A 27,572-nucleotide genomic window follows, 5' to 3' on the forward strand; every position below is an offset into this window, starting at 1 on the left:
TGAAAAAAGGTTATAGTCATTCCCTGGAAAAATGAATTCATTCTATGACAGCAAAGGGCTTTGATGAATCCTTGAATTTTGTCACATCAGGTTGATGTCACAATATGGTGGCTGTTTCTGTCAGCAACCATGTCATTATTTAATAAAATAATATTTGTTCCCGAGGTTCAAAAACTGTGTTAAGTGTGCAAATAAATACTAAACAAACATTTTGTATCAAACTTTTATGCAAAGATAAATAATTGTTACACTGTAAAATTGTCAGTTCCATTTACTGTACATTGACTATACAATACAATGCATGAGAGACTAAAAGAAACAGAGGAGGTTTGTTTAACTACAAAGTCTTAAAACTGACATACACTGTGGATATTTCCCCATAAAAACTTCAAATGCTCTGTTCATTTCATTGCTCACAACTAGCTAACTTAGCAAAATAAACACATACCCTTTATTTAGCATGGCATATTTTGTTACTGAATTAATAAACAAACATCATATAAAAATGATCTGAACATTTGCCTCAAGGGGGAGCTTACAGTTCATTCTTGTAGATCCTTTGCATTTTCAAGCCATTCCAAGCTAATGTTCTTTGACGACATTATAATACAGCCTCACTGCAAAATGTTATTTTTGCCTCATTTTCAGTCAGTAAATCATTATACCTCCATGCTACTGTCCTTCCTAGGCGTCTTTGAAATCCATAGTGTGGACTGGTTTGGACTGGTTTTTGTTCTTCCTTTACTGAAAAATAAAAATACAAATTATTTTCAGTGCACATGTGCCTGCACAGTCCTGATTCAGCTCTGTGATCAGACCTGAGCATTCCATCCCCAGATCTCAAGGCCACATTTGGTGCTCTCACAGTGTGGGTTCCCCATCCACAGTGGCACTGTTACCAAAAATACCAGACCACTCTGCTTAGCAGTGCTGCTCCCAGGAACTGCACTGAATTGGCCTGGATGGTTTTTTATTTATTTTTTCCCCAGTTCCCATCCAACCACACCTCTCGTACAGAGTAGTCTTTTCAGAGAAGGACTCTGTTTGACCAGGGCTGGTGAGAGCTGAGCACTTCCCTTGTCTGGGGGGAAGCAGAGCACACAAACCCCCTAAACCCATGCCCAAGGTGCAGCCCACCCATCCCAGTGGGTACCTGACCCCTGCCCACCCTGGGTACACCAATGGGGTCACTGCACACACCTGTGCCAGCGAGCCCCTTCCCTTCGGGGCTTGACCTGACATCTCATGAAGTGATGGGACATGAATCAGACTCCTGGCAATGAATGACTGGTAGAAAGCTTCCTTAGGGCTAGTTTTCAGTCAAAACTGTCAATAGCAGGTTTTGTGTTTGGCGTTTTTTCAATTTAAAAAAAGAGAGAAAACTGGTTCCAAAAAGTACTTGCTCTGCAATACTGCTAATGTGTTTTCCCTGATTTTTCCAGGGAGCCCTGAGGCACCCCAAAAGTTTATGGCAGTCTTTCCACATGGCTACAAATGCCACAATACACCATCTTCCCTCACTTAGACTGGGAGATGACAGTGCACTGCAGACTACTGAAAGAGGAGCCACTTCAAGAGCCATTGCAGCTGCATATCAGTGAAAATGCTTCAATCTCTGGGTTGAATATTTCACACTGATGGTTTTTTTTTCCCAATTAAGTAAAAACCAGAAGAGGAGAAGTAGCCCTACATAACTCTGTAAGGTGGAAACCTAAGAGTCCCAACAGTCCTATACATCCAGTTTTACTCCTTTCCTGGTGTGTAACTGCAAGCGATCTGAGTTGATTTAAAATGTACTTCGAGGGTGCTGAATGCTACAGCAGTTTTCAGTCCCTCCAGACTTACCTCTGAGGTCCTACAAAATAATGCATTATGTACCTGAGCCCATTGGAGTAATTGGAAAGACTCCCTTTGGCTTCAGTGGACTTTAGATCAGGCCACAATGCTATAAACAAAGCAATTGCAATGAAATCGAGTAGTTCCAGCGCTTCCTTCTTAAAGAAACGAAGTCACTACTTCCCTCTGGATTAATCCAGCAAAAGCAGGCACAAATTAATGATGAAACAATTTGAATGGAGGGTCCTTGCCACACAGCAGGAGCAATTTCTAAATACCTTGGATCAGAACTGTATCAAATGAGCTTGTCTTCAACAAACCTACGCTGATTTTCACAGCTGGTTCAGAAAACAGATTTTAGTGACAAAGGTAAGATGCAATAAATAGCTTGAGCATATTGGTGTTTTGACCATCAAATGCAATCATAGAAACTGAGAAATATACCAGGTTGGAATTTAAACTTTCTGCAAGGCATTCAGATGATAATGGAGATGGGTCTTTGAAGCAGTTTCTCCTTGCTTCCCTGGAAGAAATGAAAGGGAGAGCATCTAAGCATGAATGAGCTGATCATTTCTGCCAGCTACAGGGACGAGGTGTTGCTCTGCCTTATTACTACCCTTCAAGAGCCCAATCACAGGCAAAATTAGTCATGACCTTTCAAGCTAGGCATGTCCTGGTTGGCCATGGGTTGTGGCTTTCAGAGGAAAGGTCACCATGTTGTGGAAGCCTAAAAAAGAATGAGAAGTCAGGTTCACGTGGAAAGTTGGGGGTCCCTCCTTCCCCAGCAGGACAGAATACCTTTCCTAAAGTTCTACTGTGTCCAGATGATAAATTCAAGAGATTGTTTCTTCTTTTGATTTGGCTTTTGCCCAAGAGCTGCATATTTGTGATGAACAAAAATTCTTTGCAAAGCAGATCGTAGGTGGAAATCAAAAATAGATAGGAAAGTATTTTTAAAAACAAAGTTTTGTTTCAAAAAAATACTTTATTTTTGGTGATAGTTTTTTTGATCTAAATTATTTTTTTTTTAATGCTTTAATTTCTTTAATTAAAGGTTTTGATGTAACTCAAAATGGACATTCTGGGAACAAAAACAAACAAACAAACAATAAAAACGAGAGCCCTGTTTTGCACCAAAACCATTTTGTCCTTGATTTTTGTACCATTTCATCTATCAAACTAATCAACTGACAGAAAAAAAAAAAGGGAAATCTTCCAAGGTGAATTTCCAATATCTGTGTCATGCAATTTTGAAGTCTTGGAAGTTCAGATGAATTACTTCTGCATGAAGTGCTATAGCATCAAAGGCCTGATCAAAGCCCACTGAAGTCAACACTACTTTTTCTATTGATTTCAGTGGGCCATGAATCTCTCACTGCTTTCCCAGGAGTATTCAAGGGCTGAAACTTTTCTCAGAAGAGAAGTACCTGCTAGAAAAGCTACTAAGATGTACCATACTTACCAGGAAATCCAGGGCCACTGTAATAAGGGTTCCAGCATTCAATTACTATGCAATTGTTAATGTTATACATATTACTATTTTACTACTCTTTTCTGCTTTGAGCTTCCAACCAGTGGTGAGGTTTATATATAACATTTCACATATATATATAACATTTCACATTGTGAAATGTTTATTTGCCTGTCATAAGACAGGTTGGAAAGTGTTTATTTTCTTTTTCTTTATAGAAAATGCATTAAAAAAATCAAGTTTTTTATGCAGACCTCGTAATGTTTGTTCTTTATGGCTACTTGCTTCTATGAAGCATGGTATCAAGGAGTACTGCAAATATCACTGTACATTCACTCACACAGACAGAAACAGTCTTCACATTTGGAGTGTTTTCTTGCCTGAAATAAGTTACTGCAGCTATTGGCAGGAAATACTAAGTAAAAATCATAAGGAAAAAATAAAGGGCTAAAAATAAGGAGGATTTTTTTTTAGATTTCTTAAAACAGTGATATCATATTCCTTTTAGTTGTTCCTGGTCTTCAAGAGGGAAAACAGCTTACAAATTATATTTGAGAGTTTCAGAAACACCAGTTCAGAAAAAAAATAAATTATATGTTTTCATGTCTTTATGTATCTATATCATATTTTGAGAAAAATGAAAAGTCCAAAGAATTTAAAAGCCTGAAGCAAACTGTACTGTATTTCAAAGGCTGAAATGTTTCTTTTTTGCATAATAGTACCCCTGCTTGATACCACAGCTATAAATACATATCTATTTATTTTATGCATCCTCTTAAGCACATACATGATGTACAAAGGATGTCACACTAGTGTGTGGCTCAAAGCAAGCTTTTGCTTTTCATTTTCAATTTCTGTGCCCCAGTGGTCCATCTGTTATTTGTATGGTATGTGCAGTGGAACAGGATTAAGCAGCTGCTGGCCCTTAGGTTTGTCCTTGGAACAAATTTTTACTTTGGCTTAGAAATTGAGCTCACCCCGTATCTGTGAGGGACCCCTCTACTATTTCCCATAGTCCAGGTATTTTACAGGTGGTAATCACTATGAAAGAGGTGAAATAAAAGTGCTGACAACAGCCCTGACTATCAAGTGATCTGCAAAGAGACTTTCTTCAGGAACAGGTGGAGTCCCAGCAGCAGCATTCTTTGAGACCTAGAATTATCTCAGCATGTTGTGGAAAAAGCCTGTAGGTGAATGTTCAGCTGTAACAGCTGTAAACTACTTGCATTTTAATAGATGAAAAGGCACTTATTTGCATATTTGGGGATAGATGTAAGCAGTCTTTCAGTAGGAATAGCTTGCCAATGGAAATATGAATTCTGCATTATAAAACCACTATGGATGAGTATATTTTACCTTTTATGAAGCATCTGGAAACAGCAAGTCCCAAAAGCCACCAGTATCAACAGCAGCAGTGGTATAGTGGGTATTACAACATAAATTAAATTCGGAATTATACCTACAAGACAAAAATTCTCATTAATGTCTCCCATGCTGAAATGCTTTTAACCATGTCAGGAAAAATCTGGAGTAAAATAACAGGAATACATTAACTTACACAAAAGAACACATATATTCCTTCTATAGGAAGAGCTCCAAAGAGAAGTAAGCAGTATCAAGAATAAAGCAGCACTTGAGTTATGTGCAAAACATATCTTAAGGTCTTCAATTCTGATATTTTCCAGTTTTTTAATTCACAATTCAAGTGTTTTGATGGAGTACATTTCACAGCCTAATTTTTTTACAGTCCATTTCAACTGCAGACTCTTTCATCCTTGTATCTGGATTCCCTGCCCATGCAGGACCACAGGAGGAATGAGCCTGGCTCTCATCTTCCCTTTTCCCTTAAAAGACACATAAAGCCTCTCCTTGACTAATGGGGAGAGCTAAAGGTGCTCCTCTGCAGGTCCCTGCACAAAAGGAGTGGGAAATGGTGCAAGCTGAGGCTCTATCATCTGCCTGCAATAGAGGATGGGGTCTGCAGCTTCCAGAAGGGTACTGTTTCCCAGTAACTGTATGCCCATGTTTTGCACTAGTACACATTTAATGTACAGATTGTGGAGATTTTCTTACCTATTGTCCTATTTTGAAAATATTTTCCCTAGCAAGAATAAATGTGAATATTCACATTGTGTTTGAGTTTTAGTCTTTGCACAGATTGTATTAAAAGGTATGATTGATTACAAACCACAGTTCATCCATATAATAATTCCTCTGGAGTTAAAAATAATGGAAACACGAGTTAGGAAGCTGGCTCAAATCCAGACAACCAGTGGGCAAACAAAGCACCCCCTTTCAATAATCCCAATCCTGTAAAATCCAGGGCTGCTCCTTAGACATGTTCAGATCCTTGAACTAAAGTCATGCTACAACTCTTCCTGAGCCTTGGGACTCTGTTGAGAAGATAAATTGCTGAATGAAGCGGCCAGGGGCAGTGCAGAACCTGGGCAGCAGGTATCCACTTCCCAAATATCAAGACTCATCTCTACTGGGAACCTTAGCAAGGCACTGAACTCCTCTTAACATGTGGTTCTCCAAAAACACAGGGTACTTGGGGGAGCTATGGACATGGTGTTTATCCTAAGTATGGTGAGACAAGGAAATAGTTTGTTTCCACAGCAACTAAAACTCTTGAAATGTTATTCAAATATATGTATTTTCAGGGCACTTCCCAGGGAAACAGACTGTTTCTTCCTATTGACAAAAATGGAAACTGAAATATTAATTTAATTCTACTGTTAATATTTTTAGCAGAACACTACATTCATATGAACACATTACCTGTTTCAGTAGCAATAATATGATACTGATCTTCTGGTTTGCTTGTGTCATAAGGATTTCCTGCTGGCACTGTTGGAAAAATATCTGAAAAGGAGATCAGGCATTTTAGGAAAACAGTAAAAAATATGGCCATTATGTTATTAAATAAATGAATAGTAATTACATTTTAATTTTTATTGGTAAAATGAACATTTTTATGATTTATTAAATATACACGTGAACAGGATTTTATTACAAAATTCGAATTATATCTGTAAGAAGAATTACAAGCAGTGTTATTCTGAACAACAGCCATATATTTGTAGCTGTTGCTCTCTGAAGAATTCATTTTTCCTATGTTCCAGTTCTTAACTGTGCCTGTTAAAATTGAGTAATTTTGGAGACCCTTGAATTGTATCCTTATAATTATGTATTTACCAGTGCAATGGAATTTAATGTGTCAAAATTTCTTACCGTATTCTGGCTCTGCTCTGTCTCCTAATTCTTTTTCTAAGACATTATCTGTTAAATCAATATTTGAAATTGATTGTTGAAGAATGAAAAATGTGTGCAATAAAACAGATGTTTCCAATTTTTTCATGCAGTATCACAGAAAAAGATACATTCCCCCAAACAATAATTGCTTAATTCTTCAGCATTTCATCTTCTTACCAAAGACTCTTTGCAAACTAGTGTCAGATCACCTCTAGTTCATACTTTCACCTCTAGTTCATACTTTTTGCTCCTTAGAAGGCTATAATTTAGTCTAGTTTCAATTCTTGGTGGCCTCTGATTTAATGGCTAATGGTTAAACCCTAACTTCTTGTGCTGAATAAAGTGCCTGACATACCCAAAGCTTCATTTGTGCAGACAATTCTAAAACCACATATGAAGTTCTCTCTATCATAAGGTTATAGTAACTTAACAGTGCTATGAGACTACAGTTCTGAGGGTCTTGACAAATACAAACTGCTAAGAGAAATCAAAACAGCAATAAAGCCTACTAAATAAAGGTAATTATTTCACCTACTCTGGTAAAAAAAATAGCTACATTTGGCCTTATATAGAGAAAGACACCAAGATACTCCAAAGAACTGAGCTGCTGTCTCTTGACAGCAGAAGAGGAGATGAGTTTTTAATTTGATTGCATAATCAAACCTACAGGAGCTGGACAGGAACTAAATGAGGTCACAATTACCAACCTATAATTAAGTTTAAGATTGCTGAATGATCAATATGACCCAAAGCCAGACTGAACATTGCAACAGTAAATGCTGTCAAGGGAGGGCTTGGAAAAAAAAGTGTCCACCAGAAATGTAGTTGCTGCTTGAGCAAGGCTGCCTAATGAGCACTGTCCTGGACCTGCTGATGATACAATTAGATGCAACTTTATCAAAGTCACCTGCAACCTGTTTTGGCCTGTGGCTGGTATCATGCACCCTATATTGAATACAGAGAGGAGAGTTGTGAAAAACAACATGCTCAGATAACAAACTGAAATTCAATATGCATGTGGCACTTTAGCACTCCTGGTGAAATGGATGTATTTTGCACTGCTAAGAGCTGACATTGAAGCCTTTGCAGTGATTTGAGGGGGGGAAAAAGGTCTTTTGTAAGTCTCACTTGGTTTGAGATAACAAAAGTAATTTTCCTACAAACATTGTGTTACTTTCTTCAGGCAGTGAAAGAAATGTCATATATCTATTTATATACATTTTTGCATCCACTCCTTTCCTCCATGTGACAGAAAAATACATTTCTGGAGAATAGTCTGTTTTGCTAAAGAGCACAATTCCAGCAGTTTGAAAAATAAATAGCTACAATTCAGTAGTACTGCATTTAGCTGCATAACAATGTCAATACTAGCAATAATCTACCTATGCATTGTTTGCCTTATATGCCTCATTATAAACTAATAACCCACTTTCTACCTAGAGAAAGAAATACAAATGTATTTTCATTGTTACTGTTATCACCTTGTTTTCTGACAATCCAAAATATCCAGCATTTTCTCAGATGGTAAAAGCAATAGAAAAAGCAATTCTTTATCACATCTCAACAAGAATGGTAAGTAGTTCACTAGTACAAAATAATTATCTAATTTAAATTTGTTTGCTTTTAAAGCAACAAAATAGACCTGAAACCAAACCTTTTTAATAAAGCCTGCAATTTCTCACGTAAAAATGTTGGGTTTTTAACTACATGAAACATTTTTTGTTTCAAAATAATTTCATTTCAAAATGAAATGAAATTTCAAAATAATGCTAACAGTTCTAAAAGTGATAAAATTGTCACATTTCCTTGAAAGGCCTATGATGATTACTGATCATCATAAAGTAGTGATAACCACTAAAAATTTCAAAAGTAGGAACAGGTTTTGGGGGTGACAGTACGCCAAAACACGTTGATATATCAACTCTGCCAGATATTTAATATTTGCTTGTAATATTAATTACCATTAATATCCTCATTAAGTGACCAAAAAGTGAAAAATATATGTATCCACCAAAACCAGAGGAACAAAATGGCCTGGATCTCTACAGACAGACCTCTACAAAGAGAATGATTGTTGTTTGATCATCAGCATAGAGAAAGAAGAAAAGAAATTGCAGAATTATATAGGTCAAACAGCTGCTAAGAGTAGGATTTCATAGAATGGTTTAGGTTGGAAGGGACCTTAAATAATAGCTTTTTTCCAACTCCCTACCATGGACTGGAACACCTTCCACTAGACCAGGGTGCTCAGAGCCCCATCCAACCTGGCCTTAAACGTTCCCAGGGATGGGGCATCTACAAATTCACTGGGCAACCTGTGCCAGGGCCTCATCACGCTCACAGCAAAGAATATCTTCCTACTACCTAATCTAAGCCTACTGTCTTTCAGTTTGAAGCCATGCCCCCTTATCCTGTCACTCCAGACCCTTGTAAATAGTTTCTCTCCATCTTTCCTGAGGACTCCCCTCAGGCTCTGGAAGGCCCCAATTAGGTCACTCCAAAGCCTTCTCTGTTCCAGGCTGAACAATCCCAGTTCTCTCAGCCTTTCCTCCCAGCAGAGCTGCTCCATCCCTGTGATCCCCTTGGTGCCTGCTCTGGCCTGGCTCCAGCAGGTCCCTGTCCTTGCTGTGCTGGAGCCCAGAGCTGATGCAGCCCTGCAGGTGGGGTCTCAGCAGAGGGGGCAGAGGGGCAGAATCCCCTCCCTGCCCTGCTGCCCACGGGGCTCTGGATGAGCCCAGCACACGGGGGGCTCTGGGCTCCCAATGGCCAGGGCATGGCCAGCCTCTCACCCACCAGCACCCCCAGCTCCTCCTCCCAGGGCTGCTCTGGCTCTGCTCATGCCCAGCCTGCATTGGTGCTGGGGCTGCCCTGACCCAGGTGCAGCAGCTTGGACTTGGTCTGTCAAACCTCATGAGATTCCCAAGGTCCACCCCTTGAGTTTTTATTAATTAATAAATGAAAAAAATCCATAATTTCCTATGCATTCTTTTAGCTTAGTTTTGAAAAACAAACACACCAAAAATTATTTGAAAACATTTGCAAGGTCCTGCTGAAAATCACGTTTTCATTTACTGTAAGTATCGCCAAGAATAGAAAATTTTACAGGCTCAAACTGGAAAGTTTACTTTTTATGTCCTTTCTGGTTTTGCACCTTGTTCTAGTTTATAGTTCACTTTTCCTCTATTGACATATACAGAACTTATGTCATGTCTGAAAGTACAGCCAAATTGCCTAAGATCTGTTTTTTCTGTCACCATCTCAACTAGCATGCATCTGCTTTTCATATCTCTCTAAGTCTACATGCATGAATGCAGAAATTTTTCCTGCTGTTCTGGACTTCATTCTTCAAGCCATAACTTTTTAAAACAACCACCATGTGTAAGTTGGTATAAAATGGGAGCGCTGCAACAATGAGGACAGTGCAATTTTTTTTACAGGAGGACCAAGATGTCTTGGTCATCCTACCTAGAAAGTAGAAAATGTACACTTAAATGCTTTGTGAAGTAAGGGAATTAATTAAATAAAATAAAACCCTGGGAAGGCATGATGGTGAAGCTAAATTTCTTATTATATATAAACGGGTTTATTTAAATGTATTAAAAATGTATTTTAATAGTTATTATTGACACATAATGTCCCCTGTTAATGCCAGCTCAGGCACACACCAAAGGAACCAGTACCAAAGGCCAAAAGATACTTGAAGATTCCCTCAAAAACAAGACCATGTCCCACCAGTGAAATATAGCTTCAGTTTTACCTACCTGGGGCATATTTGCAGATAAAATTGTGCTTCATGTTGCATCTATCATCATTCCATTGATAAAGATAAGGCCCTCCCAGACCAGGGTTTGCAGTTGGCTGGTGATACATCACCACACAGGCTTCACTTCCACAGGAAGGCTCATCTGTGTACCAGTTTCTAGTTTTTGAAGATAAGGTTCATCAGGATGACAAAGAAAAGTGTATGCATCAATGTAGAAATATCAACCCAAACAGTCCCACCCTCTTCAAAGGCATCCTGCATTTCCCACAACACTTCTGTGAAAGGCCCAAGAACATCTCTGAATCTTAAAACAATTCTGATCAAAGCACCTCTGCAGAAATAACACCCTAGTGCTCTGCTCTCCTCCCTATTAGACTCTTATCTGTCCCCTTGTCTTGAGTTCTATGAGTTGGTGCTACTCTGGCCTTTGGCTTCATCAGGAAGTTAAAGGTTTGTCAAAAAGGGTAGAAACAGAACAATTTACACTCAGCATCTCACAATAATTTATTTAGTGGCTGGCTCCCTGATTTGAGGTGGCCAGATCCTTGCAGAATTTACCTGCCTGCTTTCAGACCACACCTGAAGGACTCTGTGTGTGGCAGAACAACCTCCAAACATCCTGCAGAGGCAAACTCTGTGGGTGGGAGCAAAGAAATTTGTAGGCTGTAGCCACACAATGCCATCCTGTCACAGCTTCAAATTCAAACCCCCGATTGCCAGTTACCCTTCATCTGGAGAAGTCAAGGGGGGGGTTCCACAAACTTCATGCTGTCAGGCAAGGTTTGGCATTTCAGGCTCCATTCCTTTCCTTGGAACCTTCTCAATGAGCAGTTTCACACCCTTACCTGAATGGTGACATACTTCCATCAGCCCACTGGTAGAGGTCAGGGCAAGCACTCGACGTGGCCAGTCCATCGCCACTTCTCCACAGCCCAATCCAGAAATCACCGTCAGAAATCCCAGAGCCTGATTTGGTGAGGTTTTGCAGCATGTTTTCTATCAGCTGCTGCTCAGCTTCACTTTCCAAGCTCAGTAAAGCCCCACCATCGATTTCACAGGCCTGGCGGGCCTCCTGGAAGCCCACGCGTCTGGTCAAGTCCTGGAAATAAGCTAGTTTGTAACATGAGTGCTTGAAGGCACCATAGCACACCTTCTGGCCTGAAAAACAAAAACATGGGGCTGTTCAGAGCACAGTGATGAATATCAAAGCTGCAAGAAAAGAATACAGCACATCATGCATATGCTGGTGAAGGATGGGAGATTTTTGCCTGAGAGGATTCACGGTGATAACCTAGCACCACTGAAATCCTTTGCTCTAATTTAAATTTCAAACAGCACACAGTTCATGGGAATCTATGCCATCCTGCCATGGCCTGTGAAACTCTCCAAAACACTGAAGATTCCCAATAGGCTCTAGGAAAATATTTACTTTCTAATGACTGTACCATCAGGTCTCTCTGTTATAGCCAGGATCTGTTTGGAGCATATTCCTTGACTATTGCATACTAATGGACTAACTTCACCACTTTTATTGTGTAATCAGAGCTATTCAATTTAAAAAAAATAAGTTTCAAATACACATGTTTAGTGGCAAGAAGCAGCTGAATTTTTTTTTGATACCTCAACTTTGAGAGGCTGTATATGAGAGAAACCCATAGCTGCTCTTCACTACAATGTGCCTAAGCACAACCTGTAAAGGTCTGTGGGAGGAGAGAGTCTGCTCTTTACAGTTCTTTGTCTGAGAAAGATACATGTCTGTTTCCTAAAAAGGAAAAATAATTATCATTTTCAACTACTAAGACTCTCTAGAGTTCATTCAAGGTATACAAGATGAGGAACTAACACACTCACTTATCAGCCACAACTGAACTCCAGTAGGCTTATTTAGGGACAGAAAAAGGCTTCTAAATAGAAACATCTCTTAAAAAAAAAACCAACAAGTTTTTCCAGTATAGAAATTTATGACTGGAGAAGAAAAGTAGGAAATTTTATTTTGTTAAGTAAGAATGACTGAAGGATACCAAAGTAACAAAAAACTACCAGGCATTATCTAGACTGTTTAGAAATCAACAATAGCCATTATTTTACTGGAAAATTTGGACAATGGAAAATCACACAATAGGCTGAGCTGGAAGGGATCATTCAGGACCATGGAGTTCCAACTCCCAGCCCTGTGAAAAACAGCCCAAGAGTCACATCATGTGCCTGAGAGCATTGTCCAAATGCTTCTCAAGCTCCGTCAGGTTTGGTGCTGTGACCACTGCCCTGGGGAGCCTGTTCAGTGCCCAGCCATCCTCTGGGTGAAAAACCTTTTCCTGATATCCAGTCTAAACCTCCCCTGACACAGCTTCAGGCCATTCCCTGGGTCCTGTCACTGATCACCAGAGGGAAGAGATCAGTGTCTGCCTCTCCCTCTTGTGAGGATGTTGAAGACCAAAATGAGATCTCCCCTCAGTCTCCTCCAGGCAGAACAGACCAAGTGACCTGAGTGGGTCCTCATACAGCTTCCCCTCAAGGTCCTTCACCATCCTCATAGCTCTCCTTTGGGCACTCTTTAAAGGCTTTTTATCCTTCATATATTGAGGCACCCCAAACTGCTCACTGCACTTGAGGTAAAGCCACACCACTACAAAGTACAGTAGTTTATTGTACTATATCAGATTTGCATTTGAAAATATTGTATTTAGTCTCACTTTTCAGCAAACCCAAATATGTGACTCATGTAAATACCATTTGAACAAGATTTATCCTTTTTCACCTTAAAAAAAGTTAGAATTTGTCACTGGGAAACAGCAACATCCTCACATAACTTCAGCTATATTTATGTTTTCCCAGGCAATGTTTTTCTGTGCACAAAGAGGAAATATCAAAGCAAACAAAAAACCTTAAAAGCCACATCAAGTTCATTCTTTTTGCATTAGCATTGCTTCATTTTTGTATTTAATAAGTAGGATATTTCCAAGAGCAGACAGCACAAGGGCTGAGTCAAAGACATCTCTGTATTTGCACAGAGCATAGTTTCAAGTATTTGCAGAGAATAAGCAGATTGTAACAAAGATGCATTAATATAGGAATGGGAAAACAGGATCAGCTCTTGACTTTTAGCTAAATCTGAAAATAACTCATTTTCTTGGACCATTTCTGTTGTAGAAAGCTAAATTATAGGGGCAACAGAGATATACTATGCTTAACTTTCTAGGGTTTCCTAAAATTCCTGTAATCTTTCTAGAAAAAAAAAACCAAAAAAAAACCAAAAAAACCAAAAAAACCAACAAACTCTGAAACCTTCACTTTATAATACCCTATTAAAGTTTATCTTGAGAAGGACTATCAGGAAGAAAAGCATCTTTTTAATCTCATTCTTACCTTGGCAGACAGACTTCTGAAAATTTTGCTGTTTATCAGTAATTAATCTACCAAAATAACACAGGAACAAGAACAGTCTAATAAAAGGACAAGCTTGCGCCACAGATATGGAAAAAAACAGGCTCTGAGATCAGGCAGAGAGTGCCAGTTTTGACTTTCTCTGATAATGTCCTGAAAACACAATGTATGCCCCAATTTCTTTCCTGATACTTCCCTTTACTCATACAGGTTAGGAGCCTTGCTCCCAATAAATGCAGCAAGGACCACAGTCCTAGCTGGGCAGTGATGCTGAAGCAAGGGAAATTCCATTTAACAGAGGTGCATATGAAATAATGGGCTTCCTCCTGGACTTCTTCAACAAAAAATACTACTGTTATCAAAGTAACAAAGTGATAAGTCTAAATGTTGCAAAGTGGGAAGTACAACAATGAAAGCTCGTTGTTGAAATTAAATCCCAGCTCACTCCCTTCCTCTACAATGCTGAAATTCAAATTTTGCTAACGTGATCGATTTTCCCCCAGGAGCTGTGTCTCACTGACAGGACAGAGTGCACAGGGAAGGAGGAGCTGATCACATTTTGACCCTCACTGCTGGGTGAGTGACAATGGCTCATTGCCAGAGCACACATGTGTATACAGCAGCACAAAGAGCCAAAGCCCAGCACTGAATTATGCAGGACACTAATCACTTCCAAGGAAAAGTGGCCACCCATTTCCCTGTAGTTGAAGACTGGATTCAAAGCATTAATTCAAGATGTACATGCAAATTTAGGAAGAGTGCTTTGTCCATTGACTTGCTCTTTTTATTTTCCCAGACAATCTTTGAAATAAACTCTTCCTTGGTTTCCTTTCATTCTGTGCACATACTTCTCCTTGACATCAAGTAGCAAGTTATCAGCAAATTCAGGTGTCAAAATATCCTGGTCACAATTTCAGTCATGCAGGAATTTTCAACCAACTGTGATGAGCAGGCTGATCGCTATGGATCATAATTTTCATGGGAAAACAGCTAACTTTGCCTTTATAACACACCATCCACTCCCCCCCACCCATGCATGTTTCTCAGGTGGCTGAAGTGCTCCCCTCCCACACTCTGTTCTCATGCACAGCCTCTGCTTTTCAGTGACTCTCCCAAAAAATCTGAGCCAAACCTTCTAGCAGAAGAAATGGATCCTTGCTGGCTGCCTAGCTGAGCTTTCTCAGGATGCTCATCTGCCAGTCAGCTGCTGCATGGGGACTCAAGCAGAATCATAGAATCTTTTAGGCTGGCAAAGACCTTGAAGACCATCAAGTCACAGCAAGGGCTGTTTCTGACCTGCTCCAAGGCCTGTATCCATAAGCTGTGCTGTGTTCTTGTCCAACACAGGGGCTGTATCAATGCTCAGCTCCATCACCCACACCAAGGAAACCAGGTGGGGCTGTATGGAGCAGCAAGGAGGATGACGAGCATTTGTGATGCACAAAGGCAAAGAGCTACTGCAGCCCCTAATATGTGCCCTGCCTGCTCCCATTGTGCACTCAAAGCAGGGAGCCCTCTCAGAGCCATCAGAATACAGATGTGAAGGCCCAACTTCTATCCAAGGGTTTCCAGGTTAAAACATTGAGGCTTTGTGGAAGACATTTTCTTTCTTCCCTTAAACTGACCAGAATAATTTTTAAAGACACCATTTTTACTGCAGATATTTGGGCAGGGTTAAGTAACTCTAAAATCAAGTTTTACAAAGTGAAAGAATTGAAAAAATGAAAATTTGAATGAAATCCAACTCCTAAATTACTGCTCTTTCATTTTTTTGCTCTCTCTACCTGTGGCAAAAGAAATAATTTCCTCCTCACAGGCTGATCATTTCTGCAAGAATATACCTCCAGAAACCAACAGAGAAAACAGCAAGAAACAAAGAAATAATTGGCATTAAAACCCATAGACCCAAAGAGTGTGAATGAAGTGTGTGAGGCAGAGCAGTGGGCTTTCTGGAAGAAGCTGTGAATTTCTCTTGTTCTAGTTAATTTCATCCCTGTGTTTAGGCAGTGACCTGCTCTGAATCTTTTCTTTCTTCTTTTGAAGCAGACTCTGAACCAGTTCCACCGTGGCAGATAAATGTGTTAATGGAAATCTGCAGTTGTGCCTTAATAGCTGGCAAATCAGTTGACATTTTAGTGCTCTTCTCGGAACACACTGGGATGTCAGGTTTTAAAGCTTCATTTTTTCCTCTCACTACTAATTTCTGAACTACAAAGCAGAAATAATTTACCACTGAAAAAACAACAGAATGGACCACATTGTACAGGAGACAAGATAAGTATGGAAATATTAACTATGTGCTACTTTACCTTATCCTAACACCTTTCAGCAGACTCCACAGTTAGTTCAAAAGCAACATTTTTGTTATTTCAGCTGTATAAATTGCGTTCCAGTTTTTCTGTCCCAATTGAATAGAAACTGGATTTGTAAGCAAGACTATTGGAATGAATCATGCTAAGATACTATGCAACATGAATAATCTTTTTGTTGGTCTCATCATTCCATTAGCTGATGAAAGCAAGTGAACAAGATTTGCTCCAGAAAGTGCTAGCTACCATTTATATGGGTCAATTTCCATCTTTGGGTGTTTCACAAAAGCTCCATAGTAGAATGTTTAGATATCAGCCTCAGAACAAAGATATTTTTAAACTAAATTACCCATTAAAATATTTCTGCAGATAGTTGTACAGGGGGAAAAGAAATCTCCTTCAAGAAAAAAAGAAATAAGCAAATTGCAAGCTGTTATTTCAAGCAGTTATATCTCCATTATGTTTTAATAACCATGCTTCATTAAACAATTAATAGGATGACAGAATCATGACAGAAGTTACAGCAAAGTGTCATTTAGAAGCAAAATTGCTGATAAAATACCCAGGTCAAAGACTTCTCTCCCTAAGAGCATCAGGCTTATTTCTAAACTAAACCCCCACAGGCCCATGAGGGGCACAAAGGTCATTTAGAGTGACACATCTCACTTAGCTGGAGTCTTTGAAGACATCAGGTAGAAGATAAGCTCCCTGCTGATAAATCCCACTCCTCTTCCTTCTGAACCTTACAAACTGACCCTTCTTGAACCTCACAAACTAACCTGCCATCCAGGGTTTGACACCATTAGCACCCACCTAGATTAGGTCAGCCACTGCATGTGCACAGCATATGTGAACAGAGACAAAAATGAGTGATGTAGCCTGATGTATTAAACTCCATTATGCTTTTGTATTTTGACTTTTTTTTTTTCTCCCTAAGGTAATGGATTCAGCAGAAAAATCAGAAGAGCACTTGGCAAAAAGCAGTGTGAAATATTTAACATTAACCAGAGCAGCAAGAGCTTGATGGAAACCTCTAAAAACAAAGTGACAAACAAAACCACAAGGACTTAAAGTGAAAGAGATAATGAAATAGCAAAACAGAAATCTATGGCAATTAACCAAAATATTCTCTGCCTGTGTTATGAAGACCAGCATGAGCTTAGTGACCCCAGGGATGACCAACCAGCATGCAGGACAATGGGCACAATTTGTTTTCACCTGTCCCCACACCAAGTCCCAGTGATGCACTCCAGAACGTGGCCAGGAAGGGACTAAGTGGTAATAAATTTTCCTAATCACATTTTGTTCCAAAGCTGATGCATCTTGTCAGATGGTCTTTGTATCACCCAGTCAGATTTTGCCTGGGTTCAGCTGCTGGTCACATTTTGCTATATTAAATTACTGCTGTTGATGTTTTACTGTATCCTATTTGCATCCATCCACCAAATATAATCTTTTTTTATGATTCATATTAATATTTAAAAAAAAAACAACTGTGATAACATTTCATAATTACATTCTGTCTGCATTTATGATAAAAGCAAGTGGCCATCTTTTCTCCCAAAATTTGTAACACTCATGACACATTGTTCTCCAGCTGAGTCAGTGTTCAAAGCACTGATGTTTCTCAGCTCACAGTCCTGAGCAGTTTAAGGAATTCCACATGCTCATAAATTTGACATTCAAATAAAACCTGCTGTACAGATCAAAAGCCAGCCTTTATCTGTACTGATATCTTCATAGCAATCTCTTCCATCCCTTAGCAGGTACTTTTTCCTCCAATCCTCCTGAAAACCAAGCCTTCTGAGGGAAAAGGAAGTTGTTACCGATTTATTCTGGATTAAGGATTATGCCTAAAATGTCATCATAGAGTTTTTTCTTAAGTGATTTTCCAGGGTGAAAAATTTTCAAAGGTTCCAGGTCACTTTTAATGGCTTATATAAAAACCCCTGAGGGCCACATTTGCCTATGCAGCAGCTGTGCTTCAGGCAGATGTGCACACAGACAGCTTGAATGTAACATATCACTGCATGCAGACCATGGCTAAGGTGGCTAAATGGAGGAGCCTGGCCCCAACCTCTCGTGCAAAACTCATCTATCAGCCATTCTTAAAATATTTCTTATAATGGATATCCTTCTTGCTAAATTCTTGGCCAAGTAAAAGCTATGGATGCATTTATAGACAGCAAGTCTAAAATGACAAATAGGATTTTTTTTTTCTATTCTCTCTCAAACACAGGCCAGATAAGGTAACTTCAGTCATTAAGCATCCCATATCTTGTGAATTAGCAAAGATGATGCAAGAGGTCCTCAGACAAATCCTCTAGGATTAATGCAACTTTTGCAAAGAGAAAAAAACAGGGATGATGAAGTTTTAAGTAAAATCAAATTACTGTATTATACCATTTATACACAGATTTAGTATAGTCATGCAGAATATGAAGCTACACAAGATGCATTTACCCTGTCCAGTCCTTGACTTTATTTTTTTCTTTTGCCATGGCAAGTGATTCTCAGTAGATTTATTGCTGAAAATGGGTTTTCACCTGTATGTTAGCCTCTACTAGATCAGTTATTGTGTTTCTAAGCACTTTTGGGGACAGGGAATGTGCTTATTTCTGAATGACAACTGTCCTCAATAGACCCATTATAGCTCCACCTTTAAAAAAACGAAGCAATCAAAAAGGAGACAGTGCAAAGGAGCACCTGGCAGTGCCCATTTATATATTAAATAAAACTCATCCCTAACACCTGGATTTTGCCATCAGCTGAATAGAAGTGCAATTAAAATTGGATCTGCGAGCTTCCCTGCACAATGCAGCAAGGTTGCTGGTTCACAAAAATGGGTAGTTAAGAGACCCCTTATGACAAGTACTGATCCAAGCAGGTTATTTTTGGGGAGGTTTGTCAAAGCCTCTGTGTGCTCTCTTTTTTAGGTCTTGGGAGGATGCAGGAGGATTTCTTGTCCTGAAAAATCTTCTTCATCGTGTTGAAAAAATTGGTGGGAGAATTTGTCTTCTCCCCAGCAGATTAAAAGTTTGTCTGGATTTTCAAAATCCCTGATGTGGTGCTTTAGGCTTCTTCTTGAGGTACTGGGAACTGGAATACCAGCCAGCATGAAAGCTGCCATCTTCACACAGCAATTCACTTATTTCCCAAAGGAAACAACACACATTTATTCCTTAAACTCAGCTTCTAAGCCCTGGTGCACAAAGGAGGGAACTCAGGCCATTGACAACAGAGCTGTAAAGAAGTAGCTTGATGTCTAAACCTCATTAGAAGCCAATCAACACTTCACCCTCCATAATTACCATTGCAGAAAAACATACAATTACATTAATCAATACAGGGTGTCTTCAACTGGAAAATTAATATCCATTTTTATGAAAAAGTTTCAGTCACTGACTCGAGTCATAACTCAGTCAGAAAAAAAAAATCTCTAAAGTATTTCCCAAAAACTATTCCTTTTTTCCCCCAGGTCAAATCATTAAAGCCCTGACAGCTTTCCTTTCTTCTAAGTGAAACATATCTTCATTTTGGCATCAGCTTGGTTTCAGCTATCTAACACATCATAAATTTCAAGCATGAGATCCATTTAGCCTTTCCTGTAATAACTATTTTCCTTTCTTCTGATCATGTGAACTCTACAGGTGTATATCACAGCACTCACCATGGCAGTCAGCCACTTCCTTCTCTAAGGGGCCAGCTCACAGCTGCACTGTCCTGGGGTTCACAAAAAGTGGCAACATAGCTGCTAAAACAACCCCCTAAATCTACCAATTGCCTTCCCTTTTTTAAGGAAAAACTTGGACAGAATGAGGCCAATGATAACACTCAAGTGTCAATGGCATCTATTTGAACCCATTCAAAATAAGAAGAACTAGAGTGTGTTGGAAAGAGCTACATATATACAAGTCTGCTCTGGGATGTGGATTATTTTACCCAGAACTTTAAAACCCCAGAACAAAAAAACCCAACCAAACAAAATCCCCCTTAACAGCAGAAGCTGTTGGCAGTGGGTTTGCTTCGTTTTGTTTTTTCAGTTCTTATAAACACAGTAACACATGGGTTAATTCTTATACACAGTGACACAATAAATTTTTATATATCATAACCTGAAGACACGCTAAGTACTCTAAAAGTTCAGCTGTTTATTAAAAAAGCATAAACACTGACTGGCCCAGAGAAACTGTGGGTGTCCCATCCCTGGAAGTGCTCAAGGTAAGGCTGGATGGGGTCCTGAGCAATCTGGCCTACTAGAAGATGTCCCTGCCCATGGCAGAGGGTTGGAATGAGATGATCTTTAAGGTCCCATCCAACCCAAACAGTTCTGTGGTTCAAATTAATCCCATTCATCAGTAGTTTTCAGTGTAGCCATGAAGCCCAGAACAGAATTCACAGAAGATTTTAAGACAGACATACTATGCTATGGCAGCTAAGAAGTGGTTGTTAGCTTGCTGTGGAATAGACATAATAGACAAAAATTGTAGTCTGAATGTTTTAAGTGTGTGTGCCTGCCAAGGGGAGCAGGGAATAGTTTTATTCTCCTATCCCAAACCAGCAGACATTTTCACAAATACCCACTTTATACTCATCAGTCAGTTCCCTCAACAGGTTTTCTCCCAGGCATAAATGGAGGCACTTTTGACAGTTTCTGCTGATGGCTTATGTCTTATTTTTGCCTCCAGAAGGAAACAGTTCCCAACTCTTTGGTCATAAAATCACAGAGTATCATTTATTTGGAAGAGATCCCCAAGGATCATTAAGTCCAACTCCTAGCCCTGAACAGGACCAGCCCCAAGAACGCCACCAAGAATGTTGGCCAACTCTTTTTGAGGTCTGTCAGGCTTGGTGTGACCAAGCCTGTCAGGCAGTGACCACCTCCCTGGGGAGCCTGTTCTGTGCCCAACCACCCTCTGAATGAAGAGCCTTTTCCTAGTTAACACAAATCTCCCCAGTCAGCAAATCCCCCTATGTCAATTAAATGAAGAAAAAATGAGAAGAGAAAAAACATACTCCTTCTCAATTATTTTTCATAGCAAGCATCATCCATTCTCAGTAATCTTCAGTGAAATTTTTAAGTCTTTTTTCCAAGTAGGTGTAGTTTCATGCATTTGTTACCAAAGTATTTGCAGTAGATTTAGGCAATATATATGGCTGCAAATTATATTAATTTCCTTGGTTCAAGAGCTTCCTAGGATGTAACACCCTTTATGCATTTCAGTACAGGAGTGTAGAGTGCTTTCTTTTTGTGGCAGTTCCACAATTAAAAGAGAAAGCAACAAGCAAAGACTTGCTCATTCACCTGCTCCTAAGAAAGTGGGAGAAGCCAATCCACATGGAATCTTAAAATTGGTGACAGTTCACTTAAGGCAAAAATTGAGAAAAAGTTTGAGGGGAGGAGAAGTCTGTTAGAATATTTTGAAGGATAATTTGCACTAAGAGAAAATTCAGAGGTAAAGTATCACTGGCCAATTCACATTACATGTAGTCCTTGAGATACAGTGTGGGATTCATCTCACCAAACTTAAGATCTTCCCAATAACCTGTCCATACCTAAACTGACTCACTGACCTCACTGCGTAGACAGCTGAACAAATCAAACACAGAGAGCAGTATCCACTAGTGCAGATCTGCAATCTATTCAAAATCCAAATTTCTATTAAATTAATCTCACTCTTAAAATATCAACTTTTTTCCTTCCCTTCTTATAAAGTGAGCCTAGATTAGCTGGATACTGCAGCTACATTCAGATTTACCTGGAGACATGCCAACTTTTTAGTTAGGACTCATTAATTCTTAATATTGTTTAGAACCAAAGGTCTCACTCTTTGTCAGTGGTGGCAGTGGTCAGGGACTGCTTCAGCCAGAGACTCAACTTCCAACTAGTGAGTGAGAGGTAAGAGTATGGGATTAGAGTGTAGCAATTCCTACCAAAGGATTGTTTCATCTTACATATTGTACATTAGCATCTACCATCTTTTCTGATCCATCAGAGATTTGCAAAGAGAAAGCCATTATGGGAATTAGTTTCAGAAAAAATAATGCTGTATAGAATTCTTTATGAACTAAAACATGTTCCCCTGCAAACATCCTACAACCGAGAAGTTTGATCTGCATAGGATCAGACCTGACCTACAGAGAGTTAAATTCAAGGTACAGAACATGAGTTCAAGCAGGCAGGTGCCCAGGTTTCCCTCTCTGGGAGCAAGAAAAGCCATGTGAAAGCAAGCAGATTGTCCATACCATTCCACAAGGTTTTCACCAGAGCTCCCTCCATGGCAGGCATTTCCTCTTGGGCTCTTTAGCCAAGTGGAAAACTGGGACTTGACAATTGTGAGTTTGAGCTTTGCAATGCCTTTCTATTTTTGAAGAAAATGCTGTGAGCAAAAAGCTGTATTCCTGGGAAAGCATGCTGGTCTGAGACACAGCCCTAGGATTTTCCATGTCTCTTTCCTTATCCCTGAACAGAACTGCAGCCTGGCCAACCTGCTCAACTCTCACTCATGGGAAAGGTAAGCTATACATGGTTGACAAAGAGGGAGTGGAGTCACCTCTAATACAGAAATCTGACTCTAGAAACTGATTTAAGTACTTGGATATTTCTACCCTGCTACAGAAGGACTCCTCCACCATCAGAGGTCTCATCAAAACTGGGTTCTCATGCCACAGGTTATCATGGAATTTCTTGGTTTGCAGCAGGGTGTGCTTAGCAGAAACGTGCATTATATCCAAAATCATCGCCTCATTTCACTCTAAGAGTCCAGATCATTCATCTGCCCCCAAGAAGACAGTGCTCAATACAGCTGGATAAAGAGAAGAAATAATAAAGGAGTCCATGGGAATTCAATGCCCAACTTCTCCTGCATTTCTCCAAGTCTCAGCTTAAGTGATTCCTGAGACCTTCAACTGAGCAAAAGGATCTTACACTATCTGGGTATGCCTATCCAAGAAAAGCTTTTGTAGTACGGAACTAAATGCTGCATATTTCCAACAAAATGTGTTCAACACACACCTGTTGCACATGGAGATTAGATGGCAGGCTTTTTATCAGGTTGTATCTTTTCAAATTCTGAGCTGCATATGTACCTTGAAATTTGCAGTTCACACCAAAAAAAACCCAAAAACAAAACAACCCACATCTTTACAGTAGAAGGTTTCATCTAGAGAAAATGCTTGCACTTTCCCAGGCAAAACTCAGGTGTAATAAGCAGGCCAAGCAAATTAAATTAAATTAAACTAAACCATGCATCTTTTGAGAAAGGGTTTGTTATCTCTAGTCAATCCAGTATCCATTAAGACACTGCTTTAATTCTCTTACTTTGCAGCACTTTATGCAGAACTCAAATCTGATCATAAGCCATGTGAAGAACATATTCACTTCTTTAAAGGCATCTGAAACAACAAAGTCTATAGTTTAGGGACAACTCTGGTAGTTTCCTGACTCACCAAGTGAGTCATTTCATATTTTATATATCCAGATACTTTTGCACCAAAATAGATACATACTGCTCTAAAATACTACATCACTATTTAATCTGCTATTGATGCACAGCAATAACAAAGAGCAAAACTTTAAAAGCAGTAGAAATACAACTAGACAAACAGCAGTCATTAAGCTATAATATCTATGATTAATACATAGGCTGTTAAATGATTAGTAATAAGATTAGCTTGCATCTCTCCTGCCCAATAGATACTTAAAGTAATTGCATCTTTGCAAACTGCATTATCATCACTTCATGCTCCTTATGATGTCATGGGACAGCAAGGCAGACTCAGCACTTTCTCCTGAGACTGCTTTGGGTTTTTTTCCTACAGGAATCAATTCTCTGGCAACACTAGATGGTTGGATATGGAGGCTGTCAGCACTGCTCACAAAACACCTGTCTAGATATATTAAAAATTAAAAAGCATTTTGCATCACTGTTTAAAACCTCCCAAATTAAAGATGGCAAAGAAATAACACCAAAATGCAAATTGTTTGATGCCAACAATAGTTTTGATTATATCCTATGAAAACTAACATATTGGAAAAAGCAACAGACACCCTTTACTTTAAAAAATGGTATTTCAAAAAGGCAGGCCTTTTCTCCTCTGTCCTTGTGACACTGTGATCAAAATGGGAGCAAATTTCCAGTTATTTCTAGGTCTGCTGCAAACTTACTGCAGTCAGTGGGACTCTTCACAAGGTCCAACCAGCTCTCAAGCAGCCTCACAAACAACTTTAGGTGAGTGATAGGAACTACATATTTATTTGGAATGAGAGCAGTGGAATTTCCTGTTATGCCAGATGCCAGATTATTAATCATGACTGAAGCACAAATATATATATATAATTTTTTTTTTAAATTTTTTTTTTAGGAATAGGTCTGTTTAAGGTATAGACTTATGATTTCAAACATAAACTTGCTTAAGTCTAAACTGCTGGTTCTTATGCAAGAGAGAGGTAAGACAGATGGGAGTCAGGTGACAGCACACACTGCCCAATTATTCAATGGTACTATTTCTTGCTTAAAATAATGTCAGCTACTGCTAATACTGCACCTATCCATGTGCATGTGCCAGAATATGGGTGTGGTCCTTGAGAGAAAGAAAGGGGGGAAAAAAAGTTCTTCCAGTACATAAGAATATCTGCAATAATCATAAATAAATAAATGTGGCTGTTATTGTTTAGGAAACCTTTATGTAATGAACACAACTTCAACCAATAAACTAATAGTACGTAAATGGTTCTTTCTGTAAGTGGCTTCAAACCCTCTCCTGTATTTTACCAGACAAAAATTATCAGCATAATACAGTGATATGAGGCTCATCGTATGGTTTGAAATGCTTCAGGGAAATATGGGGCAGAGTCTGTGTCCTATCAAAATCCCCAAAGCCTAATGTGCATCTAGGAACATTCTGACAAGGCAGTATACACATATCCCACATGGCTTTAAAAGCTGGACCTCAGTTTCCTATGTCTCAGTTAAACACAGAAGCTGCAGCTGGAAGATCAAGGGACTGGGTTTCCTCAGTCACACGGATTCCTGCACTGAGACTGCTAATGCCAACTGCATCTCATAGATAATTAATCTTCACTATTCCTTAAAAAAACCCCAGTGTTCCATAGCAGTCATATAAATTGTAATGCTTAGAACTTTGATGTATCATACAAACCAGTATAATTCACAGTATAACAGAGGTAGATGAAGCATTTCAGGTTACTGTTGAGGCAAACAAGATTTTTCAAAGTGTTGGAAGTACTGCTACTTAGCCATTATTTCCTGAAGATGCTGTTTTACCAAAACCCCAAGAGCCCATCTCAGCTGTAGCATTAGAACCTGCTTCAAACAGAGCATGATCAAAATGGTCCAGTGACTGCCCTCCCCCAGCAACTAAGAAAGTTCTCTGAATTCAGCAATCAAATGCTTGCAACAACAACAAAAATAACCTACAAAAAAGTTTTGTTGATATGCTACTGCTACAGCCTCTGAAACAATAGTATACAAATAATTTGCATTGCTCTGGAGACAGTTTGTAAGAGCCACGTTCTTACACCCACATATACACACACAACTTGCTGACAAGCAGAGTGGAGTGTGTAAATCTTTGTTTCCAGGCAAATGCACAGATCTAGAGGCACACAGAACATATCCCCAAGAGCCTGTCAGCTTTAGTCTGGAGGGTCTGAACCAGAGTAAGCTTAAAAGGGGTCTTTTCATTAAATTTTGCAGTTTCTGAGCATATACACCTGTATACTGCAAACACACAGTGGGAGTCTACAGCTCTTAAATTAAACCTAAGCTCCAATGTCAGACACAGGTTTCTTAAATATTGTCTTCCTCTTGGTTTTGAGAGTTGTGGACGCACCCACACACAACAACACTATTTTACACCGCACGCTCTTAAAAGTTTGCCCTCTCCTCCCAACAACACCGCAGACAAAGAAGAAACATCCCCGTCCAGCTGCCAACAAAACTCGGCGCACACACAGACGCTCCTCGGCAAGACGCTCCATCTTTTGAAGCAATTCGAACGCAGCCGGCAATGAACAGGAGCTCTGCGAAGACGGAGCAGGGCAGGATTTGGGGCTGCCTCGGGAGCCCGCATCCCCCGCGCTGGCCCCGCATCCCCCCGCGTTCCCCGCAGCAGCAACAGCAGCAGCATCCCTGCTCTGCCGGGGCAGGTGCGCCCGGGATGCGCTCCCGGCGCTCGCTCGCCGCCGATGCACGGAGGGTTCGGCAGCGGACTCGGTCCCGGTCCCGGGTCCGGCCAGCGGGCTCGGTTCCCGGGTTCGGGTTCGGCCCCGGGTCCGCTCCCGGAGCGCTGCGCTCCCGCACCGGCCCCGCACCGCGCACTCACCGCTAAGGACGCGCCCGGCGAGCGCCCCGGGCCCGCACAGCACCGCGGCCGCCAGCACGGCCGCCAGCCCCAGCCCTCCTCCGGCCCCCATGGCGCTGCCCCGCTGGCTCCGAGAGTCGCTCAGGGCTGGGCGATGCCGGCGGGGAGCGAGGGACCCGCACTCAGCTCCGCTGCTGCCCTCCGCCACCTCCCCGCCGCCCGCCGCCCTGCCTTTATCTGCTTCCCCCGGGGAGGGACCGCCCCCGCACCGCCCCCAGCCCCAGCGACAGCCCCTGCCCCTGCCCCAACCCCTGTCCCAACTCCAGCCCCAATCCCTGTCCCAACTCTAGTCCCTGTCCCAACCCCTGTCCCAATCCCTGTCCCAGCCCCTGTCTCAGCTCCAGCCCTTGCCCCAAACCCTGTCCCAGATCCAGCCCCTGCCCCAACCCCTATCCCAGCCCTTGCCCCAATTTCTATCCCAGCGCCTGCCCCAACCCCTGCCCCAGGCCCTATGCCAGCGCCTGCCCCTGATCCAGCCCCTGCCCCAGTCCCTCCTGCCCGGCCCCTTCCCCGCAGAGGTTCCGGCACACGTAGCCGGTGTGCGGTCGCTCCCGCTCCTGGCTGCAGGCTGCGGGGCGGCGGGTCCCTCCCAGCCTCGCTGCCGGGTCATTTAGGGTTAGTCACTGTCCCAGTGTGATCCATACCCAGGTGTGGGCTTCGTATCTGTTAAGGGCTTTGTAGATCTTCCTGGTCTGGGTTTTGTCTATGAAGAATAAAAATGTTCTGTTGCCAGCTTGGAAATGTGGGAATATATCTATACAGGTATATACTGGAATGCACATACACACAGCAGACTATAAGTATATACACTGGAAAGTCCCCTTTTCTCGTTGCCCCAGAAGAAACTGTGGTTAAATCCACATTGCTGTCACTCCAAAAATGCACTGGTAATTCTCTGGATCTCTTCAAAGGACCATTTCCAAGACTTGCTCATTCTTCAGTCACGCTGAGGTTTTATCAACAAATACAGTTCAGAGATTTCTGTGATTACTCGTGTACTTCGTGCACTTTGCTTTTAAATGTAATAGATCACTGCAGATGTGCTTAAGAGACATCTTGTATGCAAATTACTAGATGGTTTACCAGTTAATTTCATCTTTCTCAGAACTCAAAGATCATATATGGCATATTGTTAAGTAATTTTCCCTTTGGATGTTTATAGCCGGGT

At 40.6% G+C, this 27,572-nt stretch overlaps 1 protein-coding gene across 3 annotated transcripts; it reads right to left on the reverse strand.

Annotated features, from left to right (window-relative positions):
• Nucleotides 1–433: 433 nt before the first annotated feature.
• On the reverse strand, nucleotides 434–26,576 carry CHODL (chondrolectin). Of its 3 annotated transcripts, XM_077174498.1 has the most exons (8): nucleotides 26,366–26,576; nucleotides 11,171–11,483; nucleotides 10,324–10,481; nucleotides 6,542–6,589; nucleotides 6,089–6,172; nucleotides 4,664–4,766; nucleotides 2,281–2,359; nucleotides 615–744 (listed from the first exon to the last, which is right to left on the reverse strand). In XM_077174498.1, exons 1-8 carry the CDS (start codon nucleotides 26,454–26,456, stop codon nucleotides 742–744), a joined length of 879 nt encoding a protein of 292 aa, XP_077030613.1. In that variant the 5' UTR covers nucleotides 26,457–26,576; the 3' UTR covers nucleotides 615–741. The 3 variants fall into 3 exon arrangements, with proteins under 3 accessions (XP_054483954.1, XP_077030614.1, XP_077030613.1); XM_054627979.2 differs by lacking the exon at nucleotides 2,281–2,359 and having other exon boundaries at nucleotides 434–744; nucleotides 26,366–26,568; XM_077174499.1 differs by lacking the exons at nucleotides 2,281–2,359; nucleotides 6,542–6,589 and having other exon boundaries at nucleotides 434–744.
• Nucleotides 26,577–27,572: the final 996 nt, after the last annotated feature.

The sequence above is a fragment of the Agelaius phoeniceus genome, chromosome 2 (assembly GCF_051311805.1).
Source record: "Agelaius phoeniceus isolate bAgePho1 chromosome 2, bAgePho1.hap1, whole genome shotgun sequence".
NCBI lineage: Eukaryota > Metazoa > Chordata > Aves > Passeriformes > Icteridae > Agelaius > Agelaius phoeniceus.

Excerpts from the sequence above, each read along its gene's own strand:
- CHODL (XM_054627979.2), bottom strand. The coding sequence starts at position 26,456 with ATGGGGGCCGGAGGAGGGCTGGGGCTGGCGGCCGTGCTGGCGGCCGCG. Across the intron at positions 11,484-26,365 it reads CGCCGGGCGCGTCCTTAGCG|GCCAGAAGGTGTGCTATGGT; the intron begins GTGAGTGCGCGG and ends TTTGTTTTTCAG. Across the intron at positions 6,590-10,323 it reads TATCTGCAAATATGCCCCAG|ATAATGTCTTAGAAAAAGAA; the intron begins GTAGGTAAAACT and ends TTGATTTAACAG.